The following is a 14,920-nucleotide window of genomic DNA, read 5'->3' as shown; positions in this document are numbered from 1 at the left end:
TATTATTTACACAGTGCAGAATTGTGGGGATGCTTTGGCTGAGATCTTACATAGTAATTTGATCAGGAAGTCATAGGCAGGGCATATATATGGAACCTAAGCACTCTGGTGATAGGGAAAACTGTTCATAACCTAAATTATAAGCAGTGTGACCAATCTGTTTCAGTCTGGGGGACTCGTATTTATTGCCTCTACACCCTGTGCATGTAGTTTTTGGTGTCCTCACAGGAGAACCCACCATGGATCAAGGGCTATATACAGTCCTAGCTTTATAGGTCGGAGCTTATGGATTTAAAGAGCTCAGGAGTTTTTAACTCTAGTTGAATTCCAGCTCCAGATGGAATCATTTGCCACTCTGAGCCCATGAAGAGTTATAGAAAAAGCTAATTTACATATAGATTGCAAATTCCATAGCAATACAGTACAAATAAATAGAGTAGATAAACATTCCATACCATAAAAGTACTGTTGGAGTTTAGTATGTTTTCCAACACTTACGCTAAGAATGTGTAAAGCAGAAACAGGCTGAGGAAGCCTGGCCTGCTGCATTTGGGATCATTTTAAATCCCTGAGTAACAGGATTGTGGCTGATGCTGCAAGAGGGTGGATAAAGAACAGATATGCATTTAGACTTTTTAAAACAAATAGCTGGAGTCTCTAGTGGTAAAGATTCAGTAACAAGGACTGAAAAATAACACTGTTTTGATATGCACTGTTTGCTTGTAGCATTTCCATCCCATACTTTTTTATCAATTATTTTAGTCTAGAAAAATGACTTTCCTGTTTTAAAACAAAAGTGTTTTCCCTGCTTAAAAAATAAGTAAAAAGGTCATTTTTTTCCTTCATTCCTGAAGGAATTTTATTCCAGAAGTTAAGCATGGGCTTAGAACAAATACATTTTTTCTCAAAGGCGGTTAGAACTGACTATATACTCTGTCCTGTAAAGTGCTGTTTGGCTCCAAATAGTGACTTGGTACTAATGATACGTTCTTGCTTAATAGGACCATAATTGCTTACTTCCTAACAAAAATGTTTTTAACACTTTTTTCCCCCCTAATATCATTAAACAAAATGTTTACCTATGTGGTACTCTATCAAGTTCATGCTTTTAATGGAAATGTTAATTATGTTCCAATTGCAGAATCATTACTAGTGTGTGATGCATAGAAATCAGTTGCAAATTAACACCTATATCAGACCTCAGCTGCATCAAAATCACTGGTATTGATGGGCTAAATCAACAAAATAGTATGATTTCAGATCCCAGGTTAAGTATATAGAGCTGGCAAATTAGCGAAATAAAAATCCCTTCTTCTTAGTTGTTAAATGACTGCACTTGATTTGGAAATCATTGAAAGACAAGATGCAGACCCTGCTGCTTCTGAATCTCCCATGGTGTTGATTCTAGTATGCAAGTGAATTTGCAGAAATGGCATTATGGGGCTCCTGGGTTATTGTCTTTTGGTGACTTGCCAATCAAACTGACCATTCCCTAGCTGCTTTAATTTAAAGTGGTCTGGAAGCCTGGATTTCTTTTTAGGCTACTCTGCTGGGCAAATTCATAGTTTCTGTGCCGTTCAGCTGGCTGCTGACTACAAATGGTGGTCATATTTACCAGCACCTTCAAAACATTTCATGCTTTGAACCTAAATACTCATGGGCCGTGTACTGAAATCCTTACTCAGTCAAAATTTCCATTGACTCTATGGGAGATTTACATTAGGATTTCAGGCTTTGATTTATTATCAGTAGCTTAGCAAGTACCACTTTCCTAGTTAATGTTACTGATGCTTTTGGGTGGGGAAATCAGTCACCGTCTCTCTCTCTTAAATAACAGTTATCGGAAAAACTACAAGACACAGAGAATGAAGCTATGGCAAAGATTGTGGAACTGGAAAAACAGCTTATGCAGAGAAACAAAGAACTGGACGTAGTTCGAGTAAGTGTGATGATGGCATTCCAGCTGAATGCAGCATTTAGGAGAAAGCTCTCCAGTTTGTTTTGTGCTTAGAGTGGAAAGCACCATTTGAAATGGGAGCAGGACAGAGAGCCATGGCGCTTAATGTTGCAATGTTCTGAACTTGACTGTTTTGAATGACCTATGTCTTTACACTGATAACAGATTAGTCTGTGGACACAGACACCAAGGTTGAATATAGTATTTAATTCTCTGATTATGCCACCCAGTCAAACTGAAATCAGACTTATCTTCTGTGACTACAATTCATTCTGCCTTCAGGATGGCAAATGCAGTTGATTGTGGGTGAAAATTAAGAGACCAAATTAAAGGCTTTTAACATCTGGCTGCATAGCAAAGAGATGTGTGAGCAGGTGTCATGTCTGTGCTGTCAAACCATCCCCTTCCTCTGTAGAGTCCAAATTCTATCCCTTCCTGGGGTATGGTTTGATCAACAGAAATGATATAGTTTCATAGTTTCTAGGGTCAGAAGGGACCTGAGCAGATCATCAAGTCTGACCCCCTGCCATGGCAGGAAAGAGTACTGGGGTCAAACGACCCCAGCAAAGTGTTCATCCAGCCTCCTCTTAAACACCCCCAGGGTAGGAGCCTGCACCACTTCTCTTGGAAGTTGGTTCCAGACCCTAGCCGCCCTGACCGTGAAGTAGCGCCTCCTGATATCTAGCCTAAATCTACCCCCTGCCAGCTTGTGACCGTTCTTCCTGTTCACTCGTGGTAGTGCTCGGGGGAACAGAGACTTTCCCAGTGCCTGCTGGTCCCCTCTGACTAGTTTGTAAACTATATGTTATAAGCTTCAGCCTAGATCTTCTGTTCAGATATGGCTGCTCTTAGATTTCCTACCTCAGGATGGCTGAGCCTTCCTACAAGATTGTCTCTCTCTAGAGAGCAATTAGCACTTCCCAGTATCACAGCAAGTAATCTGCTTCCTATTTCAGTAACTTACCAGACCTTGCTTTATTCATAACCTTTGTCCAGTAAGAGGAAAACCAGCTAACAAGCAGGGCTGGTTTAGGCAAACACTATCAGCCTGTTCAGATAACAAGACTTTCTTCCTTCATAATATGTATCTATAGCTATATCTGCACCATCTATCATTGTCAGCTCTTTTCCAGAACTGTCCATGCATAGATCTCATTGAGAGAATTGTGTACCTAGGGAATGAGCCACTTCCACACTGAGTTGAAAAGGCCTTATGAGGGAAATGGGAAGAAGCAGCTTACACCACAAACTGTTAAATGTTTTAATTTCTACTAGATATTTGTCTTGTATTTACAGCTTTTAAGTGTTTTAGTGTCTTTACTTTTCTTTGGTTTTAAGTCTGTTGGTTCCAACAAACACAATTGGAATATCGTTGGGGTAGAGCAGAGGTGTCAGACTTCCCTTGCACGCCAGGCTGGACCTAGACCGTGAGGCTCTTTGCGGGGTAGATCCAGTCTGGGGCAAAGCTGTGGCTCCAACCCAGGACATGTGGTGCAGCTCCAGCTCCTGGTATTTGCCATGTGCAGCGATGGCAGCTCTGGCTCCAATCCAGAGCATGTGGCAGCAGCTTCAGTTCTAGCATGAACTGAATATGTGGTATGTGGTGCAGCTCTGGCCCTCACTGGGGGCCTCATGCAGGGATGGTAGGTTTAGCTGTGGCATGGGGCATGTGGTAACAGTGGCTCTAGCATGGGGTAATAGTGAGATTGGTGGTCAAGGAGATAGGGCCATGGTAGTAGCAACAAGAAAAGCAGCTGGAGGATGGCAGGGGCCTTATCTGCCCTGGCTCACCTTTCTGTTGCTGATCACCACATCTACCCCCACTAATACACGTTGGAAATATTTTAACAGCAATGTCTACAAATTCAGTTCTAGTAGCATTTTGATGCCTAGAATTTATGATACCTTATACAGATCAATAATGAACTCATTCTTAGTTACAGCATATGAAAAGCTGCAAAAAGAACTTCAGGACACACAAAGAAGGATGATTCATATCAAAATACGCAGCTTGGCAATAACTTAGCTCAGTATGCAAACCAGTGCCATCCTGTTCTTCTAAGTCTGATATTGCAATATTATTATTTGAATGCAGATACATTCTTTATTCTGGGCTCCTTTGCAGGAAATTTATAAAGATGCAAATACCCAGGTTCATACATTGAGAAAAATGGTCAAAGAAAAGGAGGAAGCCATCCAGCGGCAGTCAACCCTGGAGAAAAAAATCCATGAACTGGAGAAGCAAGGGACCATTAAAATTCAGAAGAAAGGTGATGGTGACATCTCTATTCTTCCTGTTGCGATGGCTTCTGGAACATTACCACCAGGGTCAGAAGCTACAGCTGGCACTTGCATGGGACCAATGACTGGGGCTACATCCTCAGTACCATTGCCACCGCCTCCACCACTGTTACCATCAGCCTCTGATGCAGGTGAGAATATTATGGATATAGTGGTAGGAATACTCTTGGTAGGAGGTAATGCTAAATCCCATCGTGCCTGATTTCACACGCAATGATTTTACACTGATATTAACTCCAACAAAGGTGAAAAATAGCTCATTGCTAGAAAATCAATGTGGTCAGTGATGCTGGTAGATATTGTTGGATCCAACTTAACACGTGGCGAAATGGACTAACCCAAAGGCATAAAATATGGTAAATGTGAGTCATAGCAGGTATTTTCACTTCATTCTTTTTAATGGAATGTGCACTGGTAGGTAAAGCAGCCATGTGTGCAGACTATTTGAAATAGAAGATCCATGGTTCAAAGTAGCATGGATCTGCTATAGTCTGTGAAGCTACATCAGCTTAAACAAGCTGGGACTCTGTCCCAGAGACATTAATCTGTTGTGGCTATTAATTTTCTCTGCGGTCATTCATTTATGGCATTTGGTTTGTTTTGATACAATACTTCAAGAGGTACCATTTATTTTCCCTTCATTTTGTAGTACAAAATGGTCCTGTGACAGCACCTCTGCCACCTCCTCCTCCCCCACCACCTCCACCCCCACCCCCACCTCCACCGCCTCCTCTTCCTGGTCCAGCAGCAGAAACAGTGCCAGCTCCTCCGCTTCCACCCCCACCTCCACCATCGGCACCCCCCCTGCCAGGAACAGCTTCCCCCACGGTGGTTTTCAACTCAGGATTAGCAGGTAAAATTGTTATCTGGATGGGGATGCTTCACACCAGTGCTCTGAGGGTTTCTCGTGAAACTAATTAAATAAAAAGCTCAGGGACTCCATCAGAGAGTGACCTTTTAACAGTTAGTCAATTAAAGAAAAGATGATGGAACTCCATGATTAGATCACTAAGGGGAACTGTTGGGGCTAATTCCTCCTGGGACAAGCAATTTATTAATTACTGGGAAATGCTAGGAAGCATTCTCCTTCTCATCTCTTCCTCTTGTTAAGATTTGAGCTTGCTCTAAGTGTACCACTGAAACATTTTGCTTTGGCTGTTTTGGTAAAACAGAAAATGTTACACAAATGTTTGTTTTTATAAGAGTATTTTCAGTCTTTCTTCAAGCCTCAAATTTTTTGGCTTGAAACAAAAAAATGCATAGTTTTGGGTTCTTGACATTTATCTGATTAATTAGGTTAATTAGGTTTTTCAAGAATTTCTTTGTCAAAAATGGAAAGTTTTGGGTTTGTTGTATTTTTGTGTGATGGGGTAGGGGGGAAATGCAATTTCCAAACCAGTTCTAATTGTATTAATTTAATGTACTACTTCATGTCTACAAAATTCACCCTTACAAGAAATCAGGAGAACACACTGTAAGTCTAGTAAGAGAGGCTGAGGAGTTCAGATTAATAGCTGTTTTTAAAACGAATTACTCCAGCTCTTAAATCTTAACCTTCCTCTGGTGGAGGAAAATTCTGAAAAGCAGAGACCGCATGGAACTAGAGCGTAATGGAATGTGTTAAAAAAACCCCAAACAAATGCATGTATTGTTGAGGTGACTGATTAAGCTTTTCCTGACAGGTTTTAAAAACAGCACGTAGTTTTCAAGGCATGCGTGCTGTTGTAATATTCACTTGGCACCACATCTTCTTGGACTAGCAAAGTGTAAGCCTCAGTGCTCTCTGCTTCTCTTCACCTTGCTTTTCCTGAAATGGGTCCAACATTCAAATTCAAGGAGTGTGTTTGGCAGAGGAGGAGACTCTGATTTCAGGATCTGGAAGCTTGTCACACTGTCAGCTTGTCTTCCTGGCTGACCTCTTCTCCATCCTTTCTTGACTGTTGTCATTTGTCATGGACCTTCCTGTAAATCTGGTGCTCAGTCAGGCTGTTCTCCATTATGGCATATTTTCTTGGAACAATTAATACAATTTTCTTTGAGTCAGAAGTGATTGGGAGGAGTATACATCATGCTGCAATGTAGCCCATTAAAATCCATTCAGTTCTCTGAACCAGGCTCATTAACGAGAAGAAAAGATTATACCTAGGTCCTTTGCAATTCTCAGGCATTCAGCGCCAATTCCTGTTTTAAGGCTGGGAGATTTTCATGCCTCCCAACCTTAAAAATGCTTTTTTGATTAAGAATGCTGTGTTCGAATCCTGGAGCAGTTGCTGAGTATGTGGAACCACAGGAAGCTAAACAGCTAAGTCATTTTCTGTCCCAATAGCTAGGATTTACTTAGAGTATTCACATGTGAGTAAATAAATTGAGTGCTGATGTGGCTGGGTGGCCTGTCTGTCTGCATGTCCTGTTAAGAAAAATAACATGCAGTGGATTTAGACAGCCCCTAAAATGGACACTGGTGCCATCTGTCATATGATTTAATGCACATTCCACTTGAATCTGCAGTAACCTGACCTGTAAAGTAGGCAGCTATCTGCTACCATATCATTCCTTCTTTCACTTTGTATTCTAATGTGGCATAGTATTTCCACTGGTAAAAAATCCTCAGTGGATCCTTATCCCTTGTGTATAAAGGAAGTGGCAAGATCCAGCAGCAGAGCCTCAAACACAGCAGCTTACTGCAGCATTTTTCTGCATGTTTCTGCAGCATTTTTGGGCCAGCCTAGGAAAATGACCTTTTCACGAATATTTGCACATAAGGGAATAACTGAGCAGATCCTGATGTCTCCAGAAGAGGGAACATTTCTCCCTGTGACGGTGTTAGCATAATGTATTAGGATTTTAGGAAGTGATGAATTTTGCTATGCTAACCATCACTTTTTTTTTCCTTATTCTTTCTGCTTCCGGGTAAGACGGGCCAATCAAGCTTTTCTGTAGGTTCCTTCGTGCTTCTAAGTATTTATTTCCCTTTCCCTTTTGTCATTTTGTGCTGTGTGGCCATTTCTTTTGATGTGTTGTTTTCATGTTGAGCATGCTTCATTTTTTCTTTTGTTTTTAAAGTCTGAGCTGCTTGTTAATTGGCTAAAAATATCAGTATGGTGTAAACCATGTTTGAAACAGATGTGAAGATTGAGTAGCATGATCCATTAACTAACTTTGTGAATGTTGTCAACTAGAATTGTTCTCAGCACCAAGGTCCCAGTTCAGCAAAGCATGTAAGCAGGTCCTTAACTCCCATTGATTTAATTTGAATTTTGGACATTGACTTAAGTGACAGTGAGTGCATTCCTGCAATTAAACACAGGTTTTTGCAGAATGGGGTTGGAATTAAATCCTGTGCAGGAGTGAGGAGCTGAATTGGGACCAGCTGCTACAAAGTTTATCTGTGGAGTTTATTCCCACTTGGGACCTATTGTCAGTGGTTTCAGTATGTGTGAAATCAAGGCCCTAGTGTGTATGCATGATTGTTGTTTACATTGATGGCATTTATTTCTCAAGGAAAGAATAAGATCTCTATTGAAACATTTTTCTGTACATCTCTTAGTATAGTTGCTCTTAGAACTGGGCAAGGAATTTATGATGAATATTTTTCTGTTCTTAATTTGCAAAGGAGCAGATTATAATTTAGCCAGTATTTTGATTTACTCATTATTATGAATTCTTCATTGAGTAATTTTTATGTGTGCACAAGCATTTCAATTGATTTATTAGTCAGACTCAATTGGCTACCTTTGATTTATGCACAGATCACCTAATGTGTTTCTGCTTCCTGACTGGATAAATATAACACCTGTGTTCAGATTCCTTGTGTGAATACATACATTAGAAATTTAATACTGTGAAGGTTCCCAATATTATGGAAAATTTATTGTTTCAGCAAATATTCTTGTCAGTCATTTGTTCATTTAAAATGCGCCTAAAAAGTGAACACAAAAAGGGCATGGACACAAAGTGGATTCTTGTGAAAAATTGTATGAGAAGCAATTATTTGATTAAGAGAATAGTTTTTCAGCATTTGCCCAGCTCTAATGCAGGAGAGAAAAGTATTTTGGGGAAAACAATGCATGGAAAAGTACTGAAGGGAGGCAAATCACTTTGGGACTTTATAGCTGCTCCTTGGGGGGGGATTGGGATGAAGTCTACCACACATACGTAGCATTGCACCATTGGCAGAGTGCATTATGGTCTGATCTGAGTGGAGATGGGGAGGCACTTCAATCCTGGAAGAAGAGATGAGTTCAGAACAAAAGTTGGTATATGAAGTTTGCAAAAGTTTGGATCTGGATTAGAATTTTATGGCTTGAACCCACCTATTTGCGGAAGTATTGGGTCCTGCCTACAGCTGGAAGCCTTGTGGACCAATGTTGCTACATTATCCACATGCCTTTGTTATGATTGACTAGACAACAGTCTTACAGTTTGAATGGGTTTTTTTTTCCTGCACTGGGGAAAGGAGCAGCAAGGCTTCTCTCTCTTTGACTATTTCTACTCTTGACACAGCAGATTTTGAAATAATTTAACCACATTAATGGAGAAATCTTCCTTTTACAATGTTCTAGTAACTGCCAGGACCATTAAATGTACTTAAATTTCAGGCACAATTCAAAGTCCTTTGTCACTTAGGAGCACTGGTGCATTTCTAATTTTGGGGCACTGTCTTCTCTTAAACTATTCTGGGTCCCCTCTTTAAAACAAGTTTCCTTAGATGCCTGAGATCTCCAGTGATGGAAACTCCACAAATTTCCTCAGCAGCTTATTCCATTGTCTGATGTTCTTAGGTTTAAAATTTTCCCAGCAATTAATCTGCATTTTTCCCACATCCAGCTTTAAACCATTTTGCTAGTAGTTGTTTTTTGCTCATTGGCTAAAAGAGTTAGTCTCCATCCCCAAGTGGTGTCCATTCAAAATTATTTTGAGACTTAGTGGTGCTGCACAATCAGAAAAGCAAAAACCATTTATTATCCCAGTATGTAATTATACTAAAATTGGGAACCAACCCCTGTTTTTTCAAAAATACAAACAAGCTCAGGCTGGGGTGAAACATCAGATTCTTTTCACCCCAGGCAATAGAAGTCTCTGTTTTCTTGTAACTGTGTCGTCAAAGTGTTTCTCTTTTTGTTATCTTGTCATTGATTGAATCTATTCAGGGCAGAGAGACCCAATTCTGGATAAATCCTCAGCCAGAGCCATCTCCCTCACTTTAATCAGGGGGAGGAAAGTGTTAAGCAAGGACCACTAGGTTTGTTAAAAGGAATTGTCATAACACTGCTGCCTTGATATCAGCTTCAGGGGTGGAACTAGAGACAGTGCAGTGGCACCATCATACAATCCTTTCAGTCTGTGCTGCAGGAGCAGTAGTTGGTGACTTTGTTTTTTAGTGCCGCCTCCTCCTCCATTTACCCTCTATGGCATATCCCATCCTCTCCCATTTCTGCCCCTACCATCCACCACTGCTTCTATCCCTGTGGTCCCTGCAGACCCAGGGCAGGGCGGCTCCCCAGCCACTCCCACCTTGGCGTCTGTGGGGCTCGAGGCCAGCCAGGGGGAGCAGCAGTAACAGATGGTGGGTTCCTTCTCCCTGCTTGGTCTCCCCAGGTGTTCCCTGCTATCCTGGGAGCAGGCATGGTATAGAGAACTTGCCTGCCGCTGCTGTCTCCTGCTGAGTCTAGCTTGCCATGCAGCTGTCTAGAGCAGGGCAGGAGTGGCTCTGGAGCCTCCTCCCGTCCCTCCTGCCCCTGGGACAGTGGCAGCAGCAGGTGGGAGAGGGGGGCATGTCTCTGAGCACAGTGGAAGAAAGGGGTATTCCTGACCAGTGTTGTAGGGGAGAGGGTGAAGCCACCCATGCAGGATAGGGGGCTGCTCCCTAATCCCCCTTTTAAAAATCCTGGATCTAATCAGGGTCAGCTTTATCTGTATCTGAGGCACTACTGTTAAAAGTTCGGTGGTTGGGAGTGAGTAGTATAATCCAGCAGCAACCCAGTACTTGAAGGTATTGATTCACTCAGCACCCATTAATAACAACAGGTTGCCCTATATGATCTGGTCCTAAGGTAAGTTTGGAAATGCAGCTGCAGAAAAAATCAAAGGCCACACACCATTTTATCCACTTTCTGGAGGAGTTCAAAATAGCATTGTTTTTTAAATCACTCCAGAAATTATTAAGAACACACACTGTTTTGGAGTAACAAAGGTGGTTAACTTTGTTAACCTAGAGTCAGGCAGAAGGTAGAGCAGGGTGGCACTATAAAGTGGTAGTTCTCAGCCTTTTTTTAGAGTCAAAGCACCTCTTGGTAAATGCCAGCACTCAGCTTTCAATTGTTTTTAGACTGTGGAAAAGTAATAGGATAATTCTTCAGTTGCAAAGAACTCAGGAAAACCACAACAGGCCAGACTGTTTCTAACACTAGGATCCCCATTTGAAATATCTGGATTTATCTCGTGACTCATGCAAGTGTTTGCCCACCTAATAGTGCTAATACTGTGGTTCGGAATCACTGCCTTAGAGATTAACTGGGTCAGAGAGACATGACCTTTGGTAGGCAACACCCTGCTACGTCAGATGGAGTAAGGCGACACTTGCTTTATGAAATGAACATTATGAAACGTTCAAAACCTCCAGCTTTGGGAATATTGGACCTAAAACAGCTACATGGCTGGAGAAAAATTCTTCCTTGCTCTTTGCCAAGGCAGCATGGTCTTTCCAGGCTTTTTAAATGGATAATTTAGCTCTTGCCAATTCTTCCCTCAGTGTTATGCTGTCTGTGAAGACTGCTGTCTGACTTCTCCAGATGTTTTCCAATTCTCCTAGAATTTGTAATTTCATTCTCTCTGATGTCTTTAGCTGTGAAGATCAAGAAGCCAATCAAGACGAAGTTCCGCATGCCAGTCTTTAATTGGGTAGCTCTTAAACCCAATCAGATTAATGGGACAGTCTTCAATGAAATTGATGATGAAAGGATCCTGGAGGTATGAGTACTAAGCACTGTTTGACTTCCCAGCACTGGGAGCAATTTAGGAGAATGTACATCCATGGATAGATCATTATAAGAAATGTACCTGGAAGTTGTTATTTGGGCTGTTCATAGGACCAGTTCCAAGTAACGGAAATGGTTCCCAAATAGTAGATGAGATCCTTAGCTGGTACAAAACAGTATAATGGTATTAGTATCAGCAGAGTTGCACACTTTCCCCCCAGCTGATGATCTGAGCCAAAATTTTGTAATAGCCAAACTGACTTTAGAAATGTGCACCTTTGCTTGAAACATATGAATCAAGATGGTCATCCTACAGTTTCCCTACATAAAAAAACTAATCTCACTTGTAGTGTTAGAGTGATGTTGTAGCTGTGATGGCCCAGGAATTATGCAAGAGGCAAGGATTGCTTAGGGCGATATCTTTTATTGGACCAACTGTGTAGCTGGGACAGAGATGGACAAAATTTCCACCACAAGGCAGTCTTCTTCAGGTCTGATGTCCACTTGTCATTATAGATGGCTGAAAGCTAATGCAGGAGGTGTTGAGCAACCATGTAGTAGTATTTAGCATGCAGCCAATGCATGGTGCTTGTGACAGAGGGGTGCATAATCCTGGAGCTGGTTAAAAACCTGAAAAAGTATTGTGGTTATTTTTGGGTCTAATATTAGAAAGTCACCTGATGCAGGAGCAAACTCTGGCTTCCTTACTACATTATCCTTTCCCAATACACTGTTCTGTGGTAATGTCACTTAAAGATAATTAATATTATAGTATCTTGGACCATTATTGCAGAAGATAACTTTCTACAAGAGTGAATACAAGTGTATTGATACTGTGTGGCTGATACTGATATACACTGAGTTTTGAAGCATTCTTATGGAATTCTGGGAAAATATCAGCAGTTTTTAAAATTTGTATGACAAGTTCTTTCCTTTGTAGGATTTAAATGTGGATGAATTTGAAGAAATATTTAAGACAAAAGCACAAGGGCCAGCTATTGATCTTTCGTCAAGCAAGCAAAAGATCACTCAAAAAGGGTCAAACAAGGTCACATTATTGGATGCAAATAGGGCCAAAAATCTTGCCATCACTTTAAGAAAAGCTGGAAAGACAGCAGATGAAATATGCAAAGCTATTCATGTGTAAGTAAAAAATTGTCAGTGGAGAAATCTTATATAAGATTTATACTATCTTTTGCTAAGTGTAAAACTTTGTGAATATAATTCTGTATTGGCAGATAATGTAAAGGGTTTTGCAGTTGGAAATAATCCAAGAGTAAGGATAGAACCATTCTGAGTCCCTACAAATTACTGGCGTGCTGTTACAAAAATGTGTTAATTCGCAGTTTTAGGTTATGTTATTACTATACAAGGCAATAAAAATGATCAGGGCCCTTCTTTATAAAAGCTAGTTAATTTTTTTCCAAAGCATGCCACAAATGGATTATTTTTTTATTCCAGTTACGCAACTACAATTTAAAAGAAATCCTGAAACTTTTATATGGTAAATATTAGGAGTAGGTGAATAGTTTAGTTTGCTCCATCATTTTTTAATGTCTTCCAACTGCACTGAATGCAATTTAGATGATATTATGTTTATGTAATGCTTATACGCGATGCCAAATGCAAATATGATACAGGTGTATACTACAAATCTTAACTGAAGGAATGCAATTTGGGGTCCTGCCTTCTTCAGATCCATCATTTTTCAGCTTCTTTAGTCTTTGGAACTTATCATATGTAATTACTTGCCGTCAAAGCCAACATTTTTTTTCATGATCGAATACTGATGTGTCTGATATTATTACTTTTTCCTGTATAAGTCTAGAAAGAAGTAGTGTTTGTGGCCACAATGAACATCTACAAATTGTTAAATGATGATACTTCAAATGGAGGTTTGGATCGTCAGATGTACATAGTGTTTCACCAAGTTAGAAGAGTGAACCAAACGTAATCTAGGAGGCTCTAGAGCAGGGGTGGGAGTTCTTTGGTCCTGGGGGCCACATGGGGAATTCTGATGAGTTGTTGTGGGCTGCATCGGCACCCCCCCCTCCCCCCCCCCCCCAAACAACTCACTGGAGTGGTGCAGCAGGAGGAGGAGCTGCTGCTGGAGGCGAGGGGAGCTGAGCAGTACCTGGGCAGCTGCAGCTGCACTAGGAGCAGCACCGCCAGTAAGCTTTGTGCACTGGCCAGTGGACTGGAGCACAGCGCAGGCTGCCCCAGGTGGGGCTCAGCCCCATGTGGTGTGCTGTAGGGGCAGCCATGGGCTGGATTCAGTTAGCTGGTGGGCTGGAGCCCTTGAGCTATTTTACCCACCCCTGCTCCAGATCACTGGTTTCTCAACCTGTTTTCTACTGGGACCCATTTGCAAAGGTTCCCGACCCACACCCCCTGGCCCTGCTGGTGCATGACCCACAGTCCCCCTGGGCCATGCTGGTGTTCCTCACTCCCAGCCCACAACTTGCTGCCCCCTTCCCGCTCAGGCCATTGTGCAGTGGCTGCAGTGGCTCTGGCTCATATGGGCAGCAGCAGAGTGAATCCAGCCCTGGCATGGACAGGAGGGAGGCCTGTGGCAGCCTCCACCCTGTGCTGGGGCTGCCGCACCACGCCAGGCAGCCTGGTCACAACCCCTCTCGCCCCAGAGCAGTATCTCCCGGCCGCTCCACCCTCACGAACACCCAACCCAGCCTCGCAGCTCTCCCTCTGCCCTTTCCCTTGCTGGTAGGGACAGGCGCCTTCCTGCCACCATTCTGCCCTGCCGCAGTCTTAGCGCTTTCCCAGGATCGGCATTTCTCAACCCATGGCTTGCGACCCTCTGAAATCTTCTTGTGATCCACTTTTGGGTCATGACTCACGGGTTGAGAAACACTGCTCAACAAAAACAGGGGAGGGACAGTCATTTACACATGCAGCTTGAATGGCAGTTAACTGAATTAGACCCGTTGTCCCAGGGGAAAAAGTGTTACTGCGATACTTCACAGATTCTTAAAGCAGGACAATGGGTTTATGTGTCTGGAGGGTCACAGAAAAAAAGCTTTATTCCAAGAGAAAATCCTACTGTTTTCTGTCTTAAATAAGATGAACGGTTCCCCCTCATCTGATATATTTAGTCTAGTCATCTCTATTTTTATCTGATAGTCTTCCCTCATTCAGCCGCTAGCAAGCAGTTCAGCTCCTTTCTTGGCAGCTCTGTGTTCTGCTTGGTCATCTTTTTGCTTATTCCCGCAGACCTCGCTCTTGCAAGTCTTTGTGCTTGCACATCAGAATAGCAAGAAAAAAAGCTTACTTTAGACTTCAAGTGAGAATATAGAGACTCAAGAATAAACAGCAGGAGGACTGTGAATTACCTGAAGTTGTCTCCTCTGCACCACTCCTTTGCATATAAATGTTTGGAATCATGGGCATATCTGGGATAACAGACATGTTTAAGATGACACGAGTGTCAGTATGAACTTCTTCAGGCCAGTGATATGTATGATTAGTCACACATTCTGTCCACCTTCATTCTACACTCCCTAGACTCACTCTTGCTGCTGGTCAGGAATAACACGACAGTCAGAGGATAGCATTCAAAAATTGAATTGATAAATGATTTAGTTGATCTCTCCGTCACTTGAATCTTGAAGCTCTTTGCACATGTACTTTGCAGAATTGAGCCCCCACAGCCATGTTGAGCTAGTATAAA

General features: G+C 41.9%; 1 protein-coding gene across 6 annotated transcripts in view; it reads left to right on the top strand.

The window, feature by feature from the left end:
* FMNL2 (formin like 2) overlaps window positions 1-14,920 on the top strand; it is a 284,119-nt gene that overhangs the window by 252,478 nt on the left and 16,721 nt on the right. For all 6 annotated transcript variants that reach the window (XR_016442094.1, XR_016442093.1, XM_090045714.1 and 3 more), the window contains exons 13-17: window positions 1,838-1,939; window positions 4,083-4,389; window positions 4,908-5,111; window positions 11,103-11,227; window positions 12,176-12,378. Coding sequence is in view for 4 of the 6 variants with exons in the window: in XM_090045714.1 (XP_089901840.1) it covers window positions 1,838-1,939; window positions 4,083-4,389; window positions 4,908-5,111; window positions 11,103-11,227; window positions 12,176-12,378 (941 nt within the window). In the remaining 2 variants the exon portion in view is untranslated. The remainder of the gene's footprint in view (window positions 1-1,837; window positions 1,940-4,082; window positions 4,390-4,907; window positions 5,112-11,102; window positions 11,228-12,175; window positions 12,379-14,920) is intronic.

Source organism: Crocodylus siamensis, chromosome 4 (genome assembly GCF_052110815.1).
Source record: "Crocodylus siamensis isolate JL-2025a chromosome 4, ASM5211081v1, whole genome shotgun sequence".
In the NCBI taxonomy this organism is placed as follows: Eukaryota; Metazoa; Chordata; order Crocodylia; family Crocodylidae; genus Crocodylus; species Crocodylus siamensis.
This window is presented reverse-complemented; position numbering and strand designations above follow the sequence as displayed.